The sequence below is a fragment of the Aptenodytes patagonicus genome, chromosome 5, assembly GCF_965638725.1.
Source record: "Aptenodytes patagonicus chromosome 5, bAptPat1.pri.cur, whole genome shotgun sequence".
Taxonomy (NCBI): Eukaryota; Metazoa; Chordata; class Aves; order Sphenisciformes; family Spheniscidae; genus Aptenodytes; species Aptenodytes patagonicus.
Genome location: NC_134953.1, coordinates 58460563 through 58474014, shown reverse-complemented (window position 1 = coordinate 58474014; position 13452 = coordinate 58460563). Strand labels below are relative to the sequence as shown.

Below are 13452 nucleotides of genomic sequence, written 5' to 3'. Positions count from 1 at the left end.
GACCATGCCCAAGCAAGTTGCAGAGACTCAATTTCCTCCTACTCTTAGCTAAGCTGACTGTACAAAGCATCAGCTGGAGGGAATGTGACATGGAGGATTTGACGAGTGTGAGGCCAAGTTCTTTACCTTTGTGTGCTGCCCTGTCTGTGGGCAGAGCACTATTGGGTGGCGTGTGCAGGCTTCCTGGGTGCCTCTAGGAAGTGGTGAGCATTGCCAGGGTGCTGTGTGTGGTGCCTCCCTGCGTTACTTCCAGATTTTTAAGCTTTTGACTCCATTCTTTTTTCCATTTGTTGTTCCATATAATCACTTGGTTTGTCTTTTTGGGGTCCCCCTTTTCAGGGAGGGCTCTTGGGTTTTCTTAGGGTTATGCACCAGCATCTTCTTGTCTTTAAATGAGAGAACCATACATGGAAACATGCAGTGTTTCTCCCAAATACTCTTCCAGCCTCTAGCAGGGTGCAGTTCAGGCACATATGAAAAAGATGTTGTCTCTTTGTAATGCCTGTCAGTCTTATTTTTCCTCCTCCTGTGGATTTGTCCGTTTTATTTTTGACCTCTGTAAACTTAGTGTCCACGAGGCATATGGCAATGTTGCGTAGTTCATTTAGTGTGAGAAATATGTTTGGGTTTTCAGACCTATTCTGTGTTCATTTCAGTGGTTGTCCCTGAGCTCTTCAATTAGAAAAGTGTACAGTCATTTATATTTACCTTCTCTGTGCTGCTTGTGATACAATTCTCTGTTACATCACTCCTCCTCACTTAACCTCTACTCCAGACGCATGAGTTTTAATTCATTTCTTGTTATTAAACATCTTCCACATAAGAAATTTCTGTGTCTTTGTTAAGGCTTGTTACTTTTTTAACCTTTCCTATTTTTGCAATATCCTGAAACAATACAGAAATCTTGATTTGTATTTTATCTTGGAGAGTTGCTGACCCTTGGGGCTTTTTGAATTGTAATGGACTATTTGAAGTTAAGAGGCTCTACCTAAGAAAAATGTTGTAGACACAATACCGCTTTCCTAGGTAATATATAGTAATATGCCTGTTACATTGTTCACACATACCTACGAATTGTAGTAAAAGTTCTTTTTAATTCTCAGTCTGTATCTACAAATGGGATAGTGGTGAGGAGTGCTTAATGGAAGTATATTACTTTCCAAAATGTACTGGAGAACATTTGTTTGGATAATTATGAATAGGATTTTTCTGATAGCTGTACTGTCAGGTTTTAATTAAGATCACAGTCCTGTCATGTTGTCTGTCTCAGTAAACTATTAATTACCCAATTCTAAGAGTTCTTTCCATAAAATGATACGATAGGGACCAAGAAGTCAAGAGGGAAGGTGAGGACATTTAGGTCCACATGGTCTGCATCTGCTGTGTATATAGCTTAACCAAAGAGTAGACCAGTAAGTGGTAGAATGGCTTAGTTCTTTGAAGTAAAATAAAATAAAATACACAGACAACAAGTACTGGTAACCCCTGTGTTACTCTTATTTTTACACAGCAGAACTAACTACACTTGCCTTTTGTAATTGGTATTGTTAGTATATTTCCAGAAACTAGAGGTGTGTTGATCAGTGAAGGCCCTTAGGAAAGGAGTTCATCGGAGGAAGTCTTAAGGTCAGCTGATAACTAAAAAAATCTGATTATCAGCTGAGAATTACATACTAAGAAGAAATATTTAGAGCAGGCAGACACCTCTAAATAATAAACAACGGATTTGTTCTTGTGAGAGAGATAATTTTAAAATGCTCTCTGAAAGTTTCTGCTCTGAAAAATCTCATTAGGGATGCCATATACTGCCCCGAAGGCTCAATACTGAGGTATTAAAAGTAATAAAGTAAGTAATTTGCAGACCTGGCAATTAATAATTTTAATTAATAAAGTGAATGTAATTGATAACAGTTTGGCAGCCACTAAATTCGAGAGCCGACTGTATAATTTGAAATGTCTCTTCAGGGTGGATCAGCATTCTAAATATAAAGATTTTTAAATGTGCGCATGTTTTAGCAGATTTGCTTCCAACTGTGGATGGTTTTGTAGACAACTAGCTTAAAATGTATATGGATCTGTAAACATTACTGCTGTCTTTACCTGGATATCAGGTGATCCTGAATATAAGGTGATCCCTCACCCCCATCCAACCCCTCATTTTTTGTTTTGCCCAGAAAGGGGAGAGGCACAGAGAGACGGAGAGGTGTGTTTTTGGTGTAATTTTGTATTCAAAGCCAGGGTTGCAGAACTGTGTAGAACTGTCCCTGTAGTGCAACTCCCCAAATGAAGATTAAACTCCATGTTCAAGCCAGATACTTCAAGTTCTGGTCCTTATTCTGCTGAATTCTTGAAGACATTGCAAAAATCACTGCCTTGCACTAGGACAAGTTCCTGCCTGCAAAAACTGTCAATATCTTAGCTGTCTGTGTGAATCAGTTGCTGCTGACACACATTTTCTGTTTTTTCCACAAATACGTACAAAATACTACAATTTTTTCGGGTAGTTTTTGGGCAGTAATGGGAATACCAGTATGTATTCCAATAAGGAGTGTGTTCACTCTGTGTACTGAAGGGGTATGATGTAACCAGACGTAACCTGCCTCATTGCAGTGCTTGTGTTTTGGTCAAGTAGCAGTAGACAAATACCAAGGGAGGGCTGGGGCATACAGCCCTTTGGTGCCCTTTTAATGAGCTTTACGGCCCCTTTGAGAGATTGGTGGTATGCGAGGTCTGCTGTAAATTTATAAAGGATTAGGAAATAGTTCCGCTGCATAAAACCCCACATTTTTCTTATGAGCCGAAACTTCTATTTTTGACTGTCCATTCATTTTGAAGTGGCCCTTGTTAGTATACCTGATCATCATCTATCTGTTTTTGCTGTTACGTTTAAAATGCACACCTTTAAGCTGTAGAGCAGATGTGGGATGTGAAATATTTTTGTTAAAATCTCAAACTTTGTTTGGATGTTTATCAGGAAAGTGATATGCCAATCCAGGAGCTACTTAGCCGTTATGGCTATGATGGTACCATTCCACTCCAAGAAGATGACGATGATGAAGATGAAGAAGAAGAGGAGGAGGAGGGAGAAGATGATGATGATGTTGATAATGATGACAACAGTGGCTGTAGTGGTGAAAACAAAGTAAGTGTTTACCCTAATTTGAAACTGATTTTCATACAGCCATTCTGTACTAGACAACCACTCAAGATGCCAGATCATGGCAGAAGTAATTGATAATATAGTTGGTTTCAGATGCTTTGTGTACTGAACTCTAATGTTTATTCTTAATTACCCATCTGTATTTCTCTTCATTGCTCTTAATTTCATCTGTATAATTCCAAACTGTTGCTGCAGCAAATTAAGGTACATGTATACGTATAGCATTATTTAAGAATGGATTGTAATTGTCCTTCAGAAATAGTCTGACTTCAAAACTGAAGTTTTAAATGCCTGAAGGCACCTTTATAGATATGGCTTAATACTTTTTTCAAGACGAAAAGCTGATCTACTGAAACTGAACAGTGAATTGTGGAATTGAATTAAATGTGTCTCTGAGTATCAGAGATGGCTGCAAGTTTTCTAGCTTTAGCATTTTAATTTGTATTTTTTCAGGCTGGCAGCCCTGGTTGTACTTAAATTGTTAACTGAATCTAATGCTTCAAATATCTTTGCAAAATGTATAGTTTTGAACTTAGCATCTTTAAAATCCTGTTCTGTGTGCTCTTAAAATAAATTTTCTGATTTTAGAAGAGTCTTTTCTACTTGTGTATGTCATACGTATTTGTAACAATCCTGTCCTGTCATGGGCACAGCTGTAACTTCTCCATTACTGGTGGCATTCAGAGTTGCATCCTGAATTCCATTAAAATATGAAACCCTTTGTATTGTCAGTAACAAAAAAGCTTAGGCATTAATGGAAGTTGCATTACCTAATCTGGCTTTAAAAAGGGTGCACTTTGTTCTTTGATATCTTACCCATTTTAGAATCTCTGGAATGCGGCACAGAGATGAGGAATAATATATCTGATTCAGTTCTGATCTGATATGTGATGAAGTTCTTAGGATTTACAAACTCCCTTGATAGATGTTATAAAAGATTGCTATTTGTATGGGTTGAATAGTTCAAAAACCAGAAAGATACATAGTTATATTACATCCAAAAAGGTTCAAGAAGTTGGAGAGGGGGAGAAACTTACGTAACATGAAGTATGCAAAATTAAGACACAAAAGTGGTTTATTTTGTTGTGCATGGTGGTGTTCCTGAAGTCTCACTTTCTTCTTGTGTCCTTGCTTCTTAATTACTTCCTGACACAGCTTCCATCTTCTGTGTTCTCATGACCTCCTCTGTAGTTCTTCAGTTCTGTTACTAGCTGATTTAAGATACTGCCTATCTTTTCTCTTAAATGGATAAAATCTCAGTGTCTGTCACCGCTGTCAGCAGCAAGAGGAGTCATCTTTGTCCCTCTGTAGGACATTAACACTTTGTAGCATGCTGCAGAAGCAAGTGCATTCCTGCCCATCAGGAGCAACGTTCACAGTCTGGCACCATAAACACAGCCAATGGGTTAGCCTAATTGCGGACTTGGCACTGTGGCTGAATTGAATGTATGCGTTCACCTATTCTACCCCAGTTTTGATAGGGTTGGAACAAAGGTGGTGGGGAGGACTGGGCACAAAGAGAGCTAGCTAACCTGTTATGATTGTTTGCCTCAGGGTACAAGAATGAGAGCTCTGAAATGCTTGCGTGCTCTTAGCAGAGAGGCAGTAAAATACATCTGTGGGGGTGGAATAATTTTATAAATCATTCAAGCTTTTTCTGCAAGTGCTCATCTTTCTACAGCTTATTTAGCTGTACTGCACTTAGCTATTTTCTATTTTTAATCTGCTTTAAGCTGCACATGTGATAATACTCTGGTTGCTGGTAAAGGTACACATGTGCTGTGCCTAATGCTATGTGCTGTGTCGGAACTAGCAAGTATGAGTGCTTACAACATAGTCATAAAAGATATTGACAACATGCATTGAAATAGAAAACACTAATACTTTTTTTTTTACCGTTATCATTTTAATTTTCGTTAATTGTAATAATTCCCATAGTTGTGGTTTATCTTCTAAGAAAGAGACTTGTTCTAATTTTTGATCTTTTAATGACTCAGTGTACATACTCGAGTCTACTGATACACTGTTCCTGTGGGGTTGAACCACACTATTGACATTAATTTTTATGGAAGGTACTATTACCATTTGATTGAGAAAAGTATAGCCAGTAAATAATTCCCCCCCCCTTTTTATTGAAAATTCATAAGGAAGGGTTTTAAAGACCAAGGTAAAATTTAAAGTTAAATGAAGTTAAATGAAAACTGCAAGGATTTGCTTGACTGATTTAAAAAACTAGGCGTGATATTTAATTATGATTCATATTTCTGATTTGTATGTTAGAGTCTGAGTGTTAAATTGATCTGCTTAAAATCCTGGTCAATAAATAATATGATGTGTTTACACATTTGTTGAGGCTCAGTCTGGACAGGCCACAATCTATACAGTCACTTCAAGTCAGTTAAAAGATATTTGAGTTTGATATATTGACAATTTTGGAAAAAATGTTGCCAAAATAGTGTTTGTCACATACAAGGGATAGCTGATCTCCTGTTTGCTTTTTTATATTTAAGGAGGAGACCATAAAAGATTCGTCAGGTCAGGAAGATGAGACACAGTCATCTAATGACGACCCAGCACCATCTGTTGCTTCTCAAGATCCACAGGAGATAATTCGCCCTCGTCGATGTAAATATTTTGATACAAGTATGTACAGTTTAGTACTAAGCACAGTAATCTCAGTATGATTGACCTTTGGATAAAACAGTTCCAGTTAACATCATATTCTGTTTCTGAAATATGCATGTTGATACCTATAAACATTTGTTTGTTCTCTTTCATAACACTGCTCTCTATTATCCTTATGCTCAAAATAATAGTCAACAAAAAAGTCCTGATTTTAGCTGAATGCTAAATCTTCTCTGCAGATAAGGCACTCTGTATAAGGACAGTAGATATTCTTTCTTCTTAAAAGAAAGGATTGAATTTGTAGAAAAATTTGTATTTCTACAGTTTTGAAAAAGCAGGCTTTCAGACAGTGTAAATCCTTTTATGACACCACTCTGAGTGTTGTAACAGTCCAGTTTATGATCCTGCAAACTGGCTTGTATGGATGTGCCCTTCAGAAAAATTTTCTTGTACGTGGAGTCCAGGTGCGGTAAATAACTATTTAGTATGGTATTACCTTACCATCGTAGTTTCAGCTGCCAGCTCATACTAAGGACATATGTAAAATATTTGTAAGTAGGAAATGAACTGTTCCAACTAGATAATTGTTGCACAGTGCGTGATTGTCACGACAAGGCCTGGTGACACCAGTTTATGTATTCATTCAAAGAAGGTGAGCATCCAACTAAAGGAAAAAGTAAAAACTGAAATTTACTGGAAGTAGAACCCCAGATTTCTTCAAGATCACTAATACAGAAAACAAAAGCAATGAAATCTGAAAAAGGCCAATAGATTGTTAAACCTGAAATAATGAAGGGGGAGATAATGATGAAGAAAATTTGCTTCAAGAATTCCACATTTGATACTGTTGCCAGCATCAATGTGGACTGATTATTTTCTCTCTTTTTTTGTTTAAAAATTGGTTTTGCATCCATTTGAGACTGTTGAGCTAGTGTTACATGGCTGTCCCTTTAGACAGCTCTCATTTCTGTGGCAATCTTACCTAAGGGGATCTGAACCTTTTAGTATTGAGCTATCAGCAGGGCCATTTGGACAACAGATATTTTACCTTTTTTTGAGGGAAGTGACTGTCGCTGATGTTTGAATTCCTACTGTTCTGTGTTTTAATAAACAAAAGTTAAAGCAAAGGTTCCTTATGATACCTTATACTTGATACTTATTAACCATGACATTGTAGAAATGCCATTTTCTAATCTGTAGTTTATTTTAATCCAAAAATGCCAAGGAACTTCAGCATGTAGCTGTGCAGAGGATTGCAAGTATCTTAAATGAACTCTGTTTTTTAAACATAGCAGTAGCATTAGCATAATGCAAGTGGATTGCATTAGGTTTTGGGTTTTTTTACAATGTTCAGCTGTGTATAGAATGTAATTTAATGTACAAATAATTTTGGTGCTGATATTGTCACATGCTACACATAAACCAGATATTTCAGTTGCTTTCAGTATATTGTGAAAGGCAACTAGCCTATATCATAAAGAGCTTAAAATTTTTGTCAGTCCTTATCCAAAATAATCTACTTTAAGTGCTGCTGTGCATCTCCGAGCAGTACATCCAAGCCTACTAAATCCCAGTAAGACTGAGAAAAGCAGATTTCTTGCACCTTGTGCTGTAGTCTACCTTAAATTCAGTGACAGCTGCTGTAAGGGAAAAAGAACAGCAGTAACTAAGCTAGGAGCTCATTGAAAATGGTGTTGAAACCCACATGTGGATGCTGAACATCCACATAAAAATACTTTCAGAAAGTAACAGTTTGTAGTAAATTTGGATGTGGATCATCTCAACTGCTTCAAAGCTTGGGTGAGGGAAAGCAGATTTTAATTAGGTAGTAGTAGTAGTAGTAAAATTGATGGATGTATTCATTTGCGCTTTAACATTTCAGAGCCTGTTGTGTATCTTAATCCATTCTAAATGTGAACTTTGGGTGGGTCATTTTTTAAAGTTGTCAATACTGAAACATTTAGTATTGTCACTAAAACTGCCATTTGTGTTTGTGTGGTATTAGATAAGATGGCAGTGAGGCAGAGCAGGGCTGCTGTGCACCTGGAGGCTGGTGGGATGAGAGGCTGGGCTCACGTGCCCCCATCAACCCTTGCTGCGGTGCTCCCAGGAGCTGCCTGTGACGTCCCAGGTCCCCTCTCGCTCAGCCCGCTTTGCTGGAGGCTGGTGTTGGCATGCACGGGCCCCATCACAGCTCATTTTGTGTAACTGTTTGAACAATTTCTTGTAGATAGTGAAATAGAAGAGGAATCTGAAGAAGATGAAGATTATATTCCCTCAGAAGACTGGAAAAAGGTAAATATTAAAGGCTGTTAAAAAAGTCTGTGTTTCATGAATAATGGGTTGATCTGTTTCCTAGTAACTCTGAGCTCTATAAATCACCCAAATCCTCTCCAGTTTTTCCCCATAAATATAAGGGTTTTGATAGTAAGAAGCGTTAGACCTCCCCAAATTGTCAAAAATACATTTCCATATAGTGCCTGTTAACTGTAGTTTTAGATTCTGAGCAATGAAAGTTTTAAGGGGTAAAAAAAGATGTGGTCATTCTCTTGTTTGCTGACAAAAAACATCACGGCTGTGGTTGCTTAACTTCTGTTTCTGTTATTTCAAAACAGGAAATCATGGTGGGCTCTATGTTTCAAGCCGAAATTCCAGCTGGCATATGCAAATACAAAGAGAATGAAAAAGGTGAGACTTAGCACTATTACCATTATCACTATGTTTGAGATTATTTTCTAATGGGGAGAAATAAAAGATTTGATTGATGTCATGTGTCTTGCAAAATAAAAGAGCTCCTTCAAGTGAAAAATAGAACCATCGTCTCAAACTATAGTTCATCCTGTACTTCACCATCAGATCTTGAGTCTTGAGATTATATTGCTGGCCTATTGCCGATTGAACCCTTGTATTCTAATTTGGTAACATACACAAGCTTTCTATGTAGCTTATGTTGACCTCTTCACCTAGTATATTTAGTTTATGTAAAACAAAATAGATAATAAAGAAATTGTGTTGCTGGAATTGGATTAACACGTTAAAAGAGGCAAAATGGTACCAGCAGCTTTGATTTTCACATTTTATAACTCTTCAATCAGTATTAAAGAACCTCTTGTTCTACTTTTGAATTTTTTTCCAGGAACTTTTTCCTCCCTCACAAACAGAGCCTTTGGCTATATGCTGTCAATATAATCAAGTCAGGAAAGGTAGACCCAGTTAAAACCCAGCTGTGAGCTTAAAAGAAGCAAATTTTCCTGCTCATTCAGCCTATTACTAAGAATTTATTTACACTGCAGGTCAGTTTGAGACTGTGGCTTTTGTAGTTTTATATAACTTAGTTTTTAAACTAACCAGCGCAAAACTCGGTGCCTTCCTGGAATCTGAGTATACACTCCAGTAGTAGCAGTTGTCTTGCTTCAAGCTCCAGGTTGGGGTAGCTACGCTGTAGCCTGATCTAGCTAGAAACTGTCTAGAAAGAGCATCAGTCCTGCTATTGACTTAGAGCAGGCTCACACTGAAACTGACACATTCTGTCAGCTCTGGACTCTGTAGCCAGAGAGGTTGAAGAGAATGTAATTTAAAACTATGTGAGAAGTCAGGAGCTTCCATTAAAAATAGAAAATGGCAAATTAGGAAACATCTGGTTTTTAGCTGTGAAGTTGTTGTTCTTTGCATGCTTTCCTGCTTCTATCTGAAAATAGAGCTTGAACTATGTATTTGCCTGAGATGCAGTAAATGATGCTTTACTGGTCAGTCACCTGCTTTTCCTGGTATTTACTCAGCTCTAAATGGCTTCTGGCCTCCAGTAATAAAAAAGATATAGCTGCTTTGTGCATTGCAGTAACCTGTATAAAACAGTTTTTCATAGTCTTGCACACTACTCTTTGCAGAACAGAGAACCTACATCATGGGCAAAAACCACTGAGGGGAAAAGTTAGGGCTGTTCTAGTTTTATGTACCAGTGGGGCTTTATATCTTCTGCCACTTCTTTCCCTTCTGCTGTGTTTTGGATGTAATCTTTGACAGGACTCCAACTGGAATATTAATGAAGCTTAAAAAGTTGAAAAATAGATGCCTGAGACTATGTATTTACTACTTTCATGTACATATCCCATCATCTTAGTTGTTCTCTAATGAAGGGGAAATTCTAATTGTAAAATTCCTAAACACTAAGAAGGCTAGTGCTTTCATATCCAGTCCCATAAGCAAAAGCACAAAAATGCTAGAACTTTTAAGAATAACCATATTGCTTTTCAGAATGTGTTCTGACATGCTGTTGTGAGGAAAAAACGACCATGTAATCTACAATAAGCTAATTACAGTGGACTGGCTCTCTGAGAAGTATGCCTGGAGACCAAATTAGTTACTACTAAACAATTTCAGGTTATGAAAAATCTACAAAATTAAAAGTTATGTTTTCAGAAGGCTTGGACTTGAAAATCAAAGGATAGCTCTGAAAACTGAAAGGTGCTGAAGCTGCTTTGAGACTTACTGGCCGCTGTCATTCATAAACATTGCGGTGTACTTAGCTTGCATCATTAAGGGTGGCTTAGAACCAATTATCAGTTATCTCCTGAAAAGAATTGTTGCTTCTGCTGGAGTTTGTATGCCAAGATACCTAGAATCTTTTTCTTAAATGAGCAACCAAACATCAGATTAGGACTAGCTTTTGGAAAAAAAAAAAGCTGATCAAAAATTGTTGGGAGCTGTTTCCAAAGAGTATGTTGTTCGTAAAATGGAGCTGTCTTTCTTTGCAAGACACTTAATTTTCCTTACCAGTTTTGTTTTTTTATTTGTAGTCTACTTTCATGTTGAAAATAATTTTTTTCAAGTGTAGATGTACCTAGCTGCCACTCTGACCTTTCCACCTGCACAGTATGCTACTGTATCTTCCCTTCCTGTGCTGACCGTGCTTTCCCAAGTGTTCTCTCCTTCTTTGTCTTGTTGAGTAAGAGTGAAAGGTGCTCACCGAGCTAATGGAATCAATGTTAAAGTTACTTTCTTGCTGGTTTTTGTAAGGTTATCTTTCACTGAGGACTGAGACACAAGCAAGGTCTGGATACTTTCCTGATTCTGTTTTTTAATAACCTGAATTTTACTTTATTTTACTGTACTGGTATTTTAAATGTGTAAAACTTGTGGGTTCTTCAAAATAAAAATGGGAGGTAACTCAGAGGATATATCTTTTGGCCATGTTCCTCCCATTAATTTCCATTTACTATGGCTTCCCTGGTCTGAAAGCTCATGCAAGAGCTCTGAAAAAAACAGTGGAGATTTGGTAGTATTAAAATTCATCGATCTTTACCTGAATGATTTTGTTTTAGAAGGTATTTCTTGGAAGTAGTAGGAAGGTCTTAGCAAAGTTTCCTTTCAGGAGCTGTTTGACTTCAGAATGTCTGGCATCTGGGTGTCATTTTCCCTGGAGAAGTAGTGGACCTTGTTGTGGCTTTTGCCAGCCGTGTTAGCTGAGACACATTTAGTGGTCCAGGCACGTGGTAGTGTTTTTAGCACCATTTTTGGTGGTGCACTTTTTGTTTTTTTGTGACTGATCCTAATTGTCTTGCAAGAAGACAGATATAATTAGTTTCTGAAATAGTTTTCCATGTCTGCTGGCTGCCATCAGCAAAATGGTGCAGCTTAGGGAAAAGGCATGCTGGATGGATCGTTCAGGGACTGTGTCGGGTACTTCTGCTGCCTCGTGATTCGAGTGGCTTCAGGAGGAGGACGGGGAAGGTGGAGTTTCTGGAGTTTCATAAATGGGTCCTAGAATCTAGAGCACTGATTATGCCAGAGATTTGAGGACAATATAAGGAATAGTATCCTAGTCATTTGGATCACTGCATTTATGAGACTATCTTTTACCTGTCCCTGTGTGTGTTCTGGATTAATGTTGGTGCTCTAATGATCTTCCAAGGTTTCATAATCACTAGCTTTATAAGAGAGAATAAACTTCTGTATTGTTGTTTTAGTTTGTTTTTCTTTTTCCTGTGGTTAATTCAGTGTATGAAAATGATGACCAGCTGCTGTGGAATCCTGACTTCTTATCAGAAGATAAAGTGATTGAGTTCCTAAATGAAGCATCAAGGCGTACGGGTGATGAGAAAGGCCTAGATGCAATTCCTGAAGGATCACATATTAAAGACAATGAGCAGGTATATAAGAATAATTAGGATTTGTAGTTTAATACTGCAGAATTAATTATCCCTTTATTTTATTTTATTTTACTCCCAAGAATTAAAATTGCTTTTGAAACAGCTTTATTATTCTTTGTGGAAATAGAAATGTGATGGGTTTTTTTCCTCTCAACAAATACTAAACTGTTAACTTAGGCTTAACATTGCTTGATGTATCAGTGCATTATTTTGTATATAAATTCTTTGTATGAATGAGTTCTGTTCTTTCAGTTACAGATTTTTTTAAAGCTATATGAATGCATACTTTTTTTTTCTTCATACAAAAAACCCCATTAATTTACAAATGTATGCCATGGATGAAAATGTTAAAATACTTTACCTGGGTATATACTTGGTTATGTAATTAGAGATTTGGAAACTTAAACAGAGGAAATACGTCTTTGTACTGTCTTGAATTATATTACATTCATTCAAAGAGTTTATTTTTAATCTTTTCTTAATAGGTATAAGTGATTTACTAAGTATGCTTCTGTGGCACAACATAAATTGGGTGGTATCCAGAATGTTAAATGTATGTCTTTTCATCTTTCCAGGCATTGTATGAACTGGTTAAGTGCAATTTTGATACTGAAGAATCATTACGAAGGTTGAGATTTAATGTAAAAGCAGCCAGAGGTGAGCATACACTGAAAGTTAAATTTATATTGTTGAACTTTCATTTTATCTGTTACACAGGTATTGGGTTTTGCTGTCAGCAGACTGAGCTTGACTGCATGTAAGCCTTAAATATCAGTGCCCATTTAAATGCAGCCTTCAGTGAATCTCTTATTGTTCTCTGAGAGAATGAAATTAGCAGATGTAGTATAAACAGGTACGTGCTCAAAGAGGGCATGTAAATTAACTTCCTGTCAGTAAAGCTTGATATTTATATCTGTGACTTTAATAAAAAGTTAACATTTAAAATTACTTCTTAGCAACTGAATTGTGCATTTCTTGGGCATTTTGTTCTTTGTTCTTCTAGTCCTTTTCAGTCATCAAAGTTAATGGAACAAACATAAAATATAAAATGAAATAATTCACAATTCTAAATAAAGGAGAATGAGCATCTAAATCTTTTATTTAAAAAAGTATAACACTAAAAAGACCCTGGTCTTAAAGATGCTTTTGGAGCCTTAAGCATTTCCTGTTTTGGTATTGATCTTTATACTCAAAGGAGCAAGAAACTAAGAGAAGGCACAAGTTATTTTCCTTTCACATTGATCTGTTGGTTCTGCTTTCAAACCTGTGGCTTCTCCAGAGTTTACTGTGCAAATCACAAGACAAGAATGATCAAATAGAGAAGATTAGTTTGTTCTCCCACTATTTTAATCCTTATTTATTTGTGACCTTAAGAATCAATAAAGCCAAATTATATTAAGTTCTTAGAAGTGTGGCTGAAAGTTATTAGGGGTTTATTCTGGGGGGCCAAGATTTCCCACCCAATAGTGTGGCAGCACAGTTTCTTTTTCTACCTAACTGGAATTAACAGCCTATCAT

General features: G+C 37.0%; 1 protein-coding gene across 7 annotated transcripts in view; it reads left to right on the top strand.

The window, feature by feature from the left end:
* The window catches only part of MIER1 (MIER1 transcriptional regulator), a 42008-nt gene that overhangs the window by 21271 nt on the left and 7285 nt on the right, over positions 1 to 13452 (top strand). For all 7 annotated transcript variants that reach the window (XM_076339979.1, XM_076339980.1, XM_076339983.1 and 4 more), the window contains 6 exons: positions 2975 to 3142; positions 5671 to 5803; positions 8016 to 8080; positions 8401 to 8473; positions 11783 to 11934; positions 12510 to 12591. In XM_076339979.1, coding sequence (XP_076196094.1) covers positions 2975 to 3142; positions 5671 to 5803; positions 8016 to 8080; positions 8401 to 8473; positions 11783 to 11934; positions 12510 to 12591 — 673 coding nt within the window. The remainder of the gene's footprint in view (positions 1 to 2974; positions 3143 to 5670; positions 5804 to 8015; positions 8081 to 8400; positions 8474 to 11782; positions 11935 to 12509; positions 12592 to 13452) is intronic.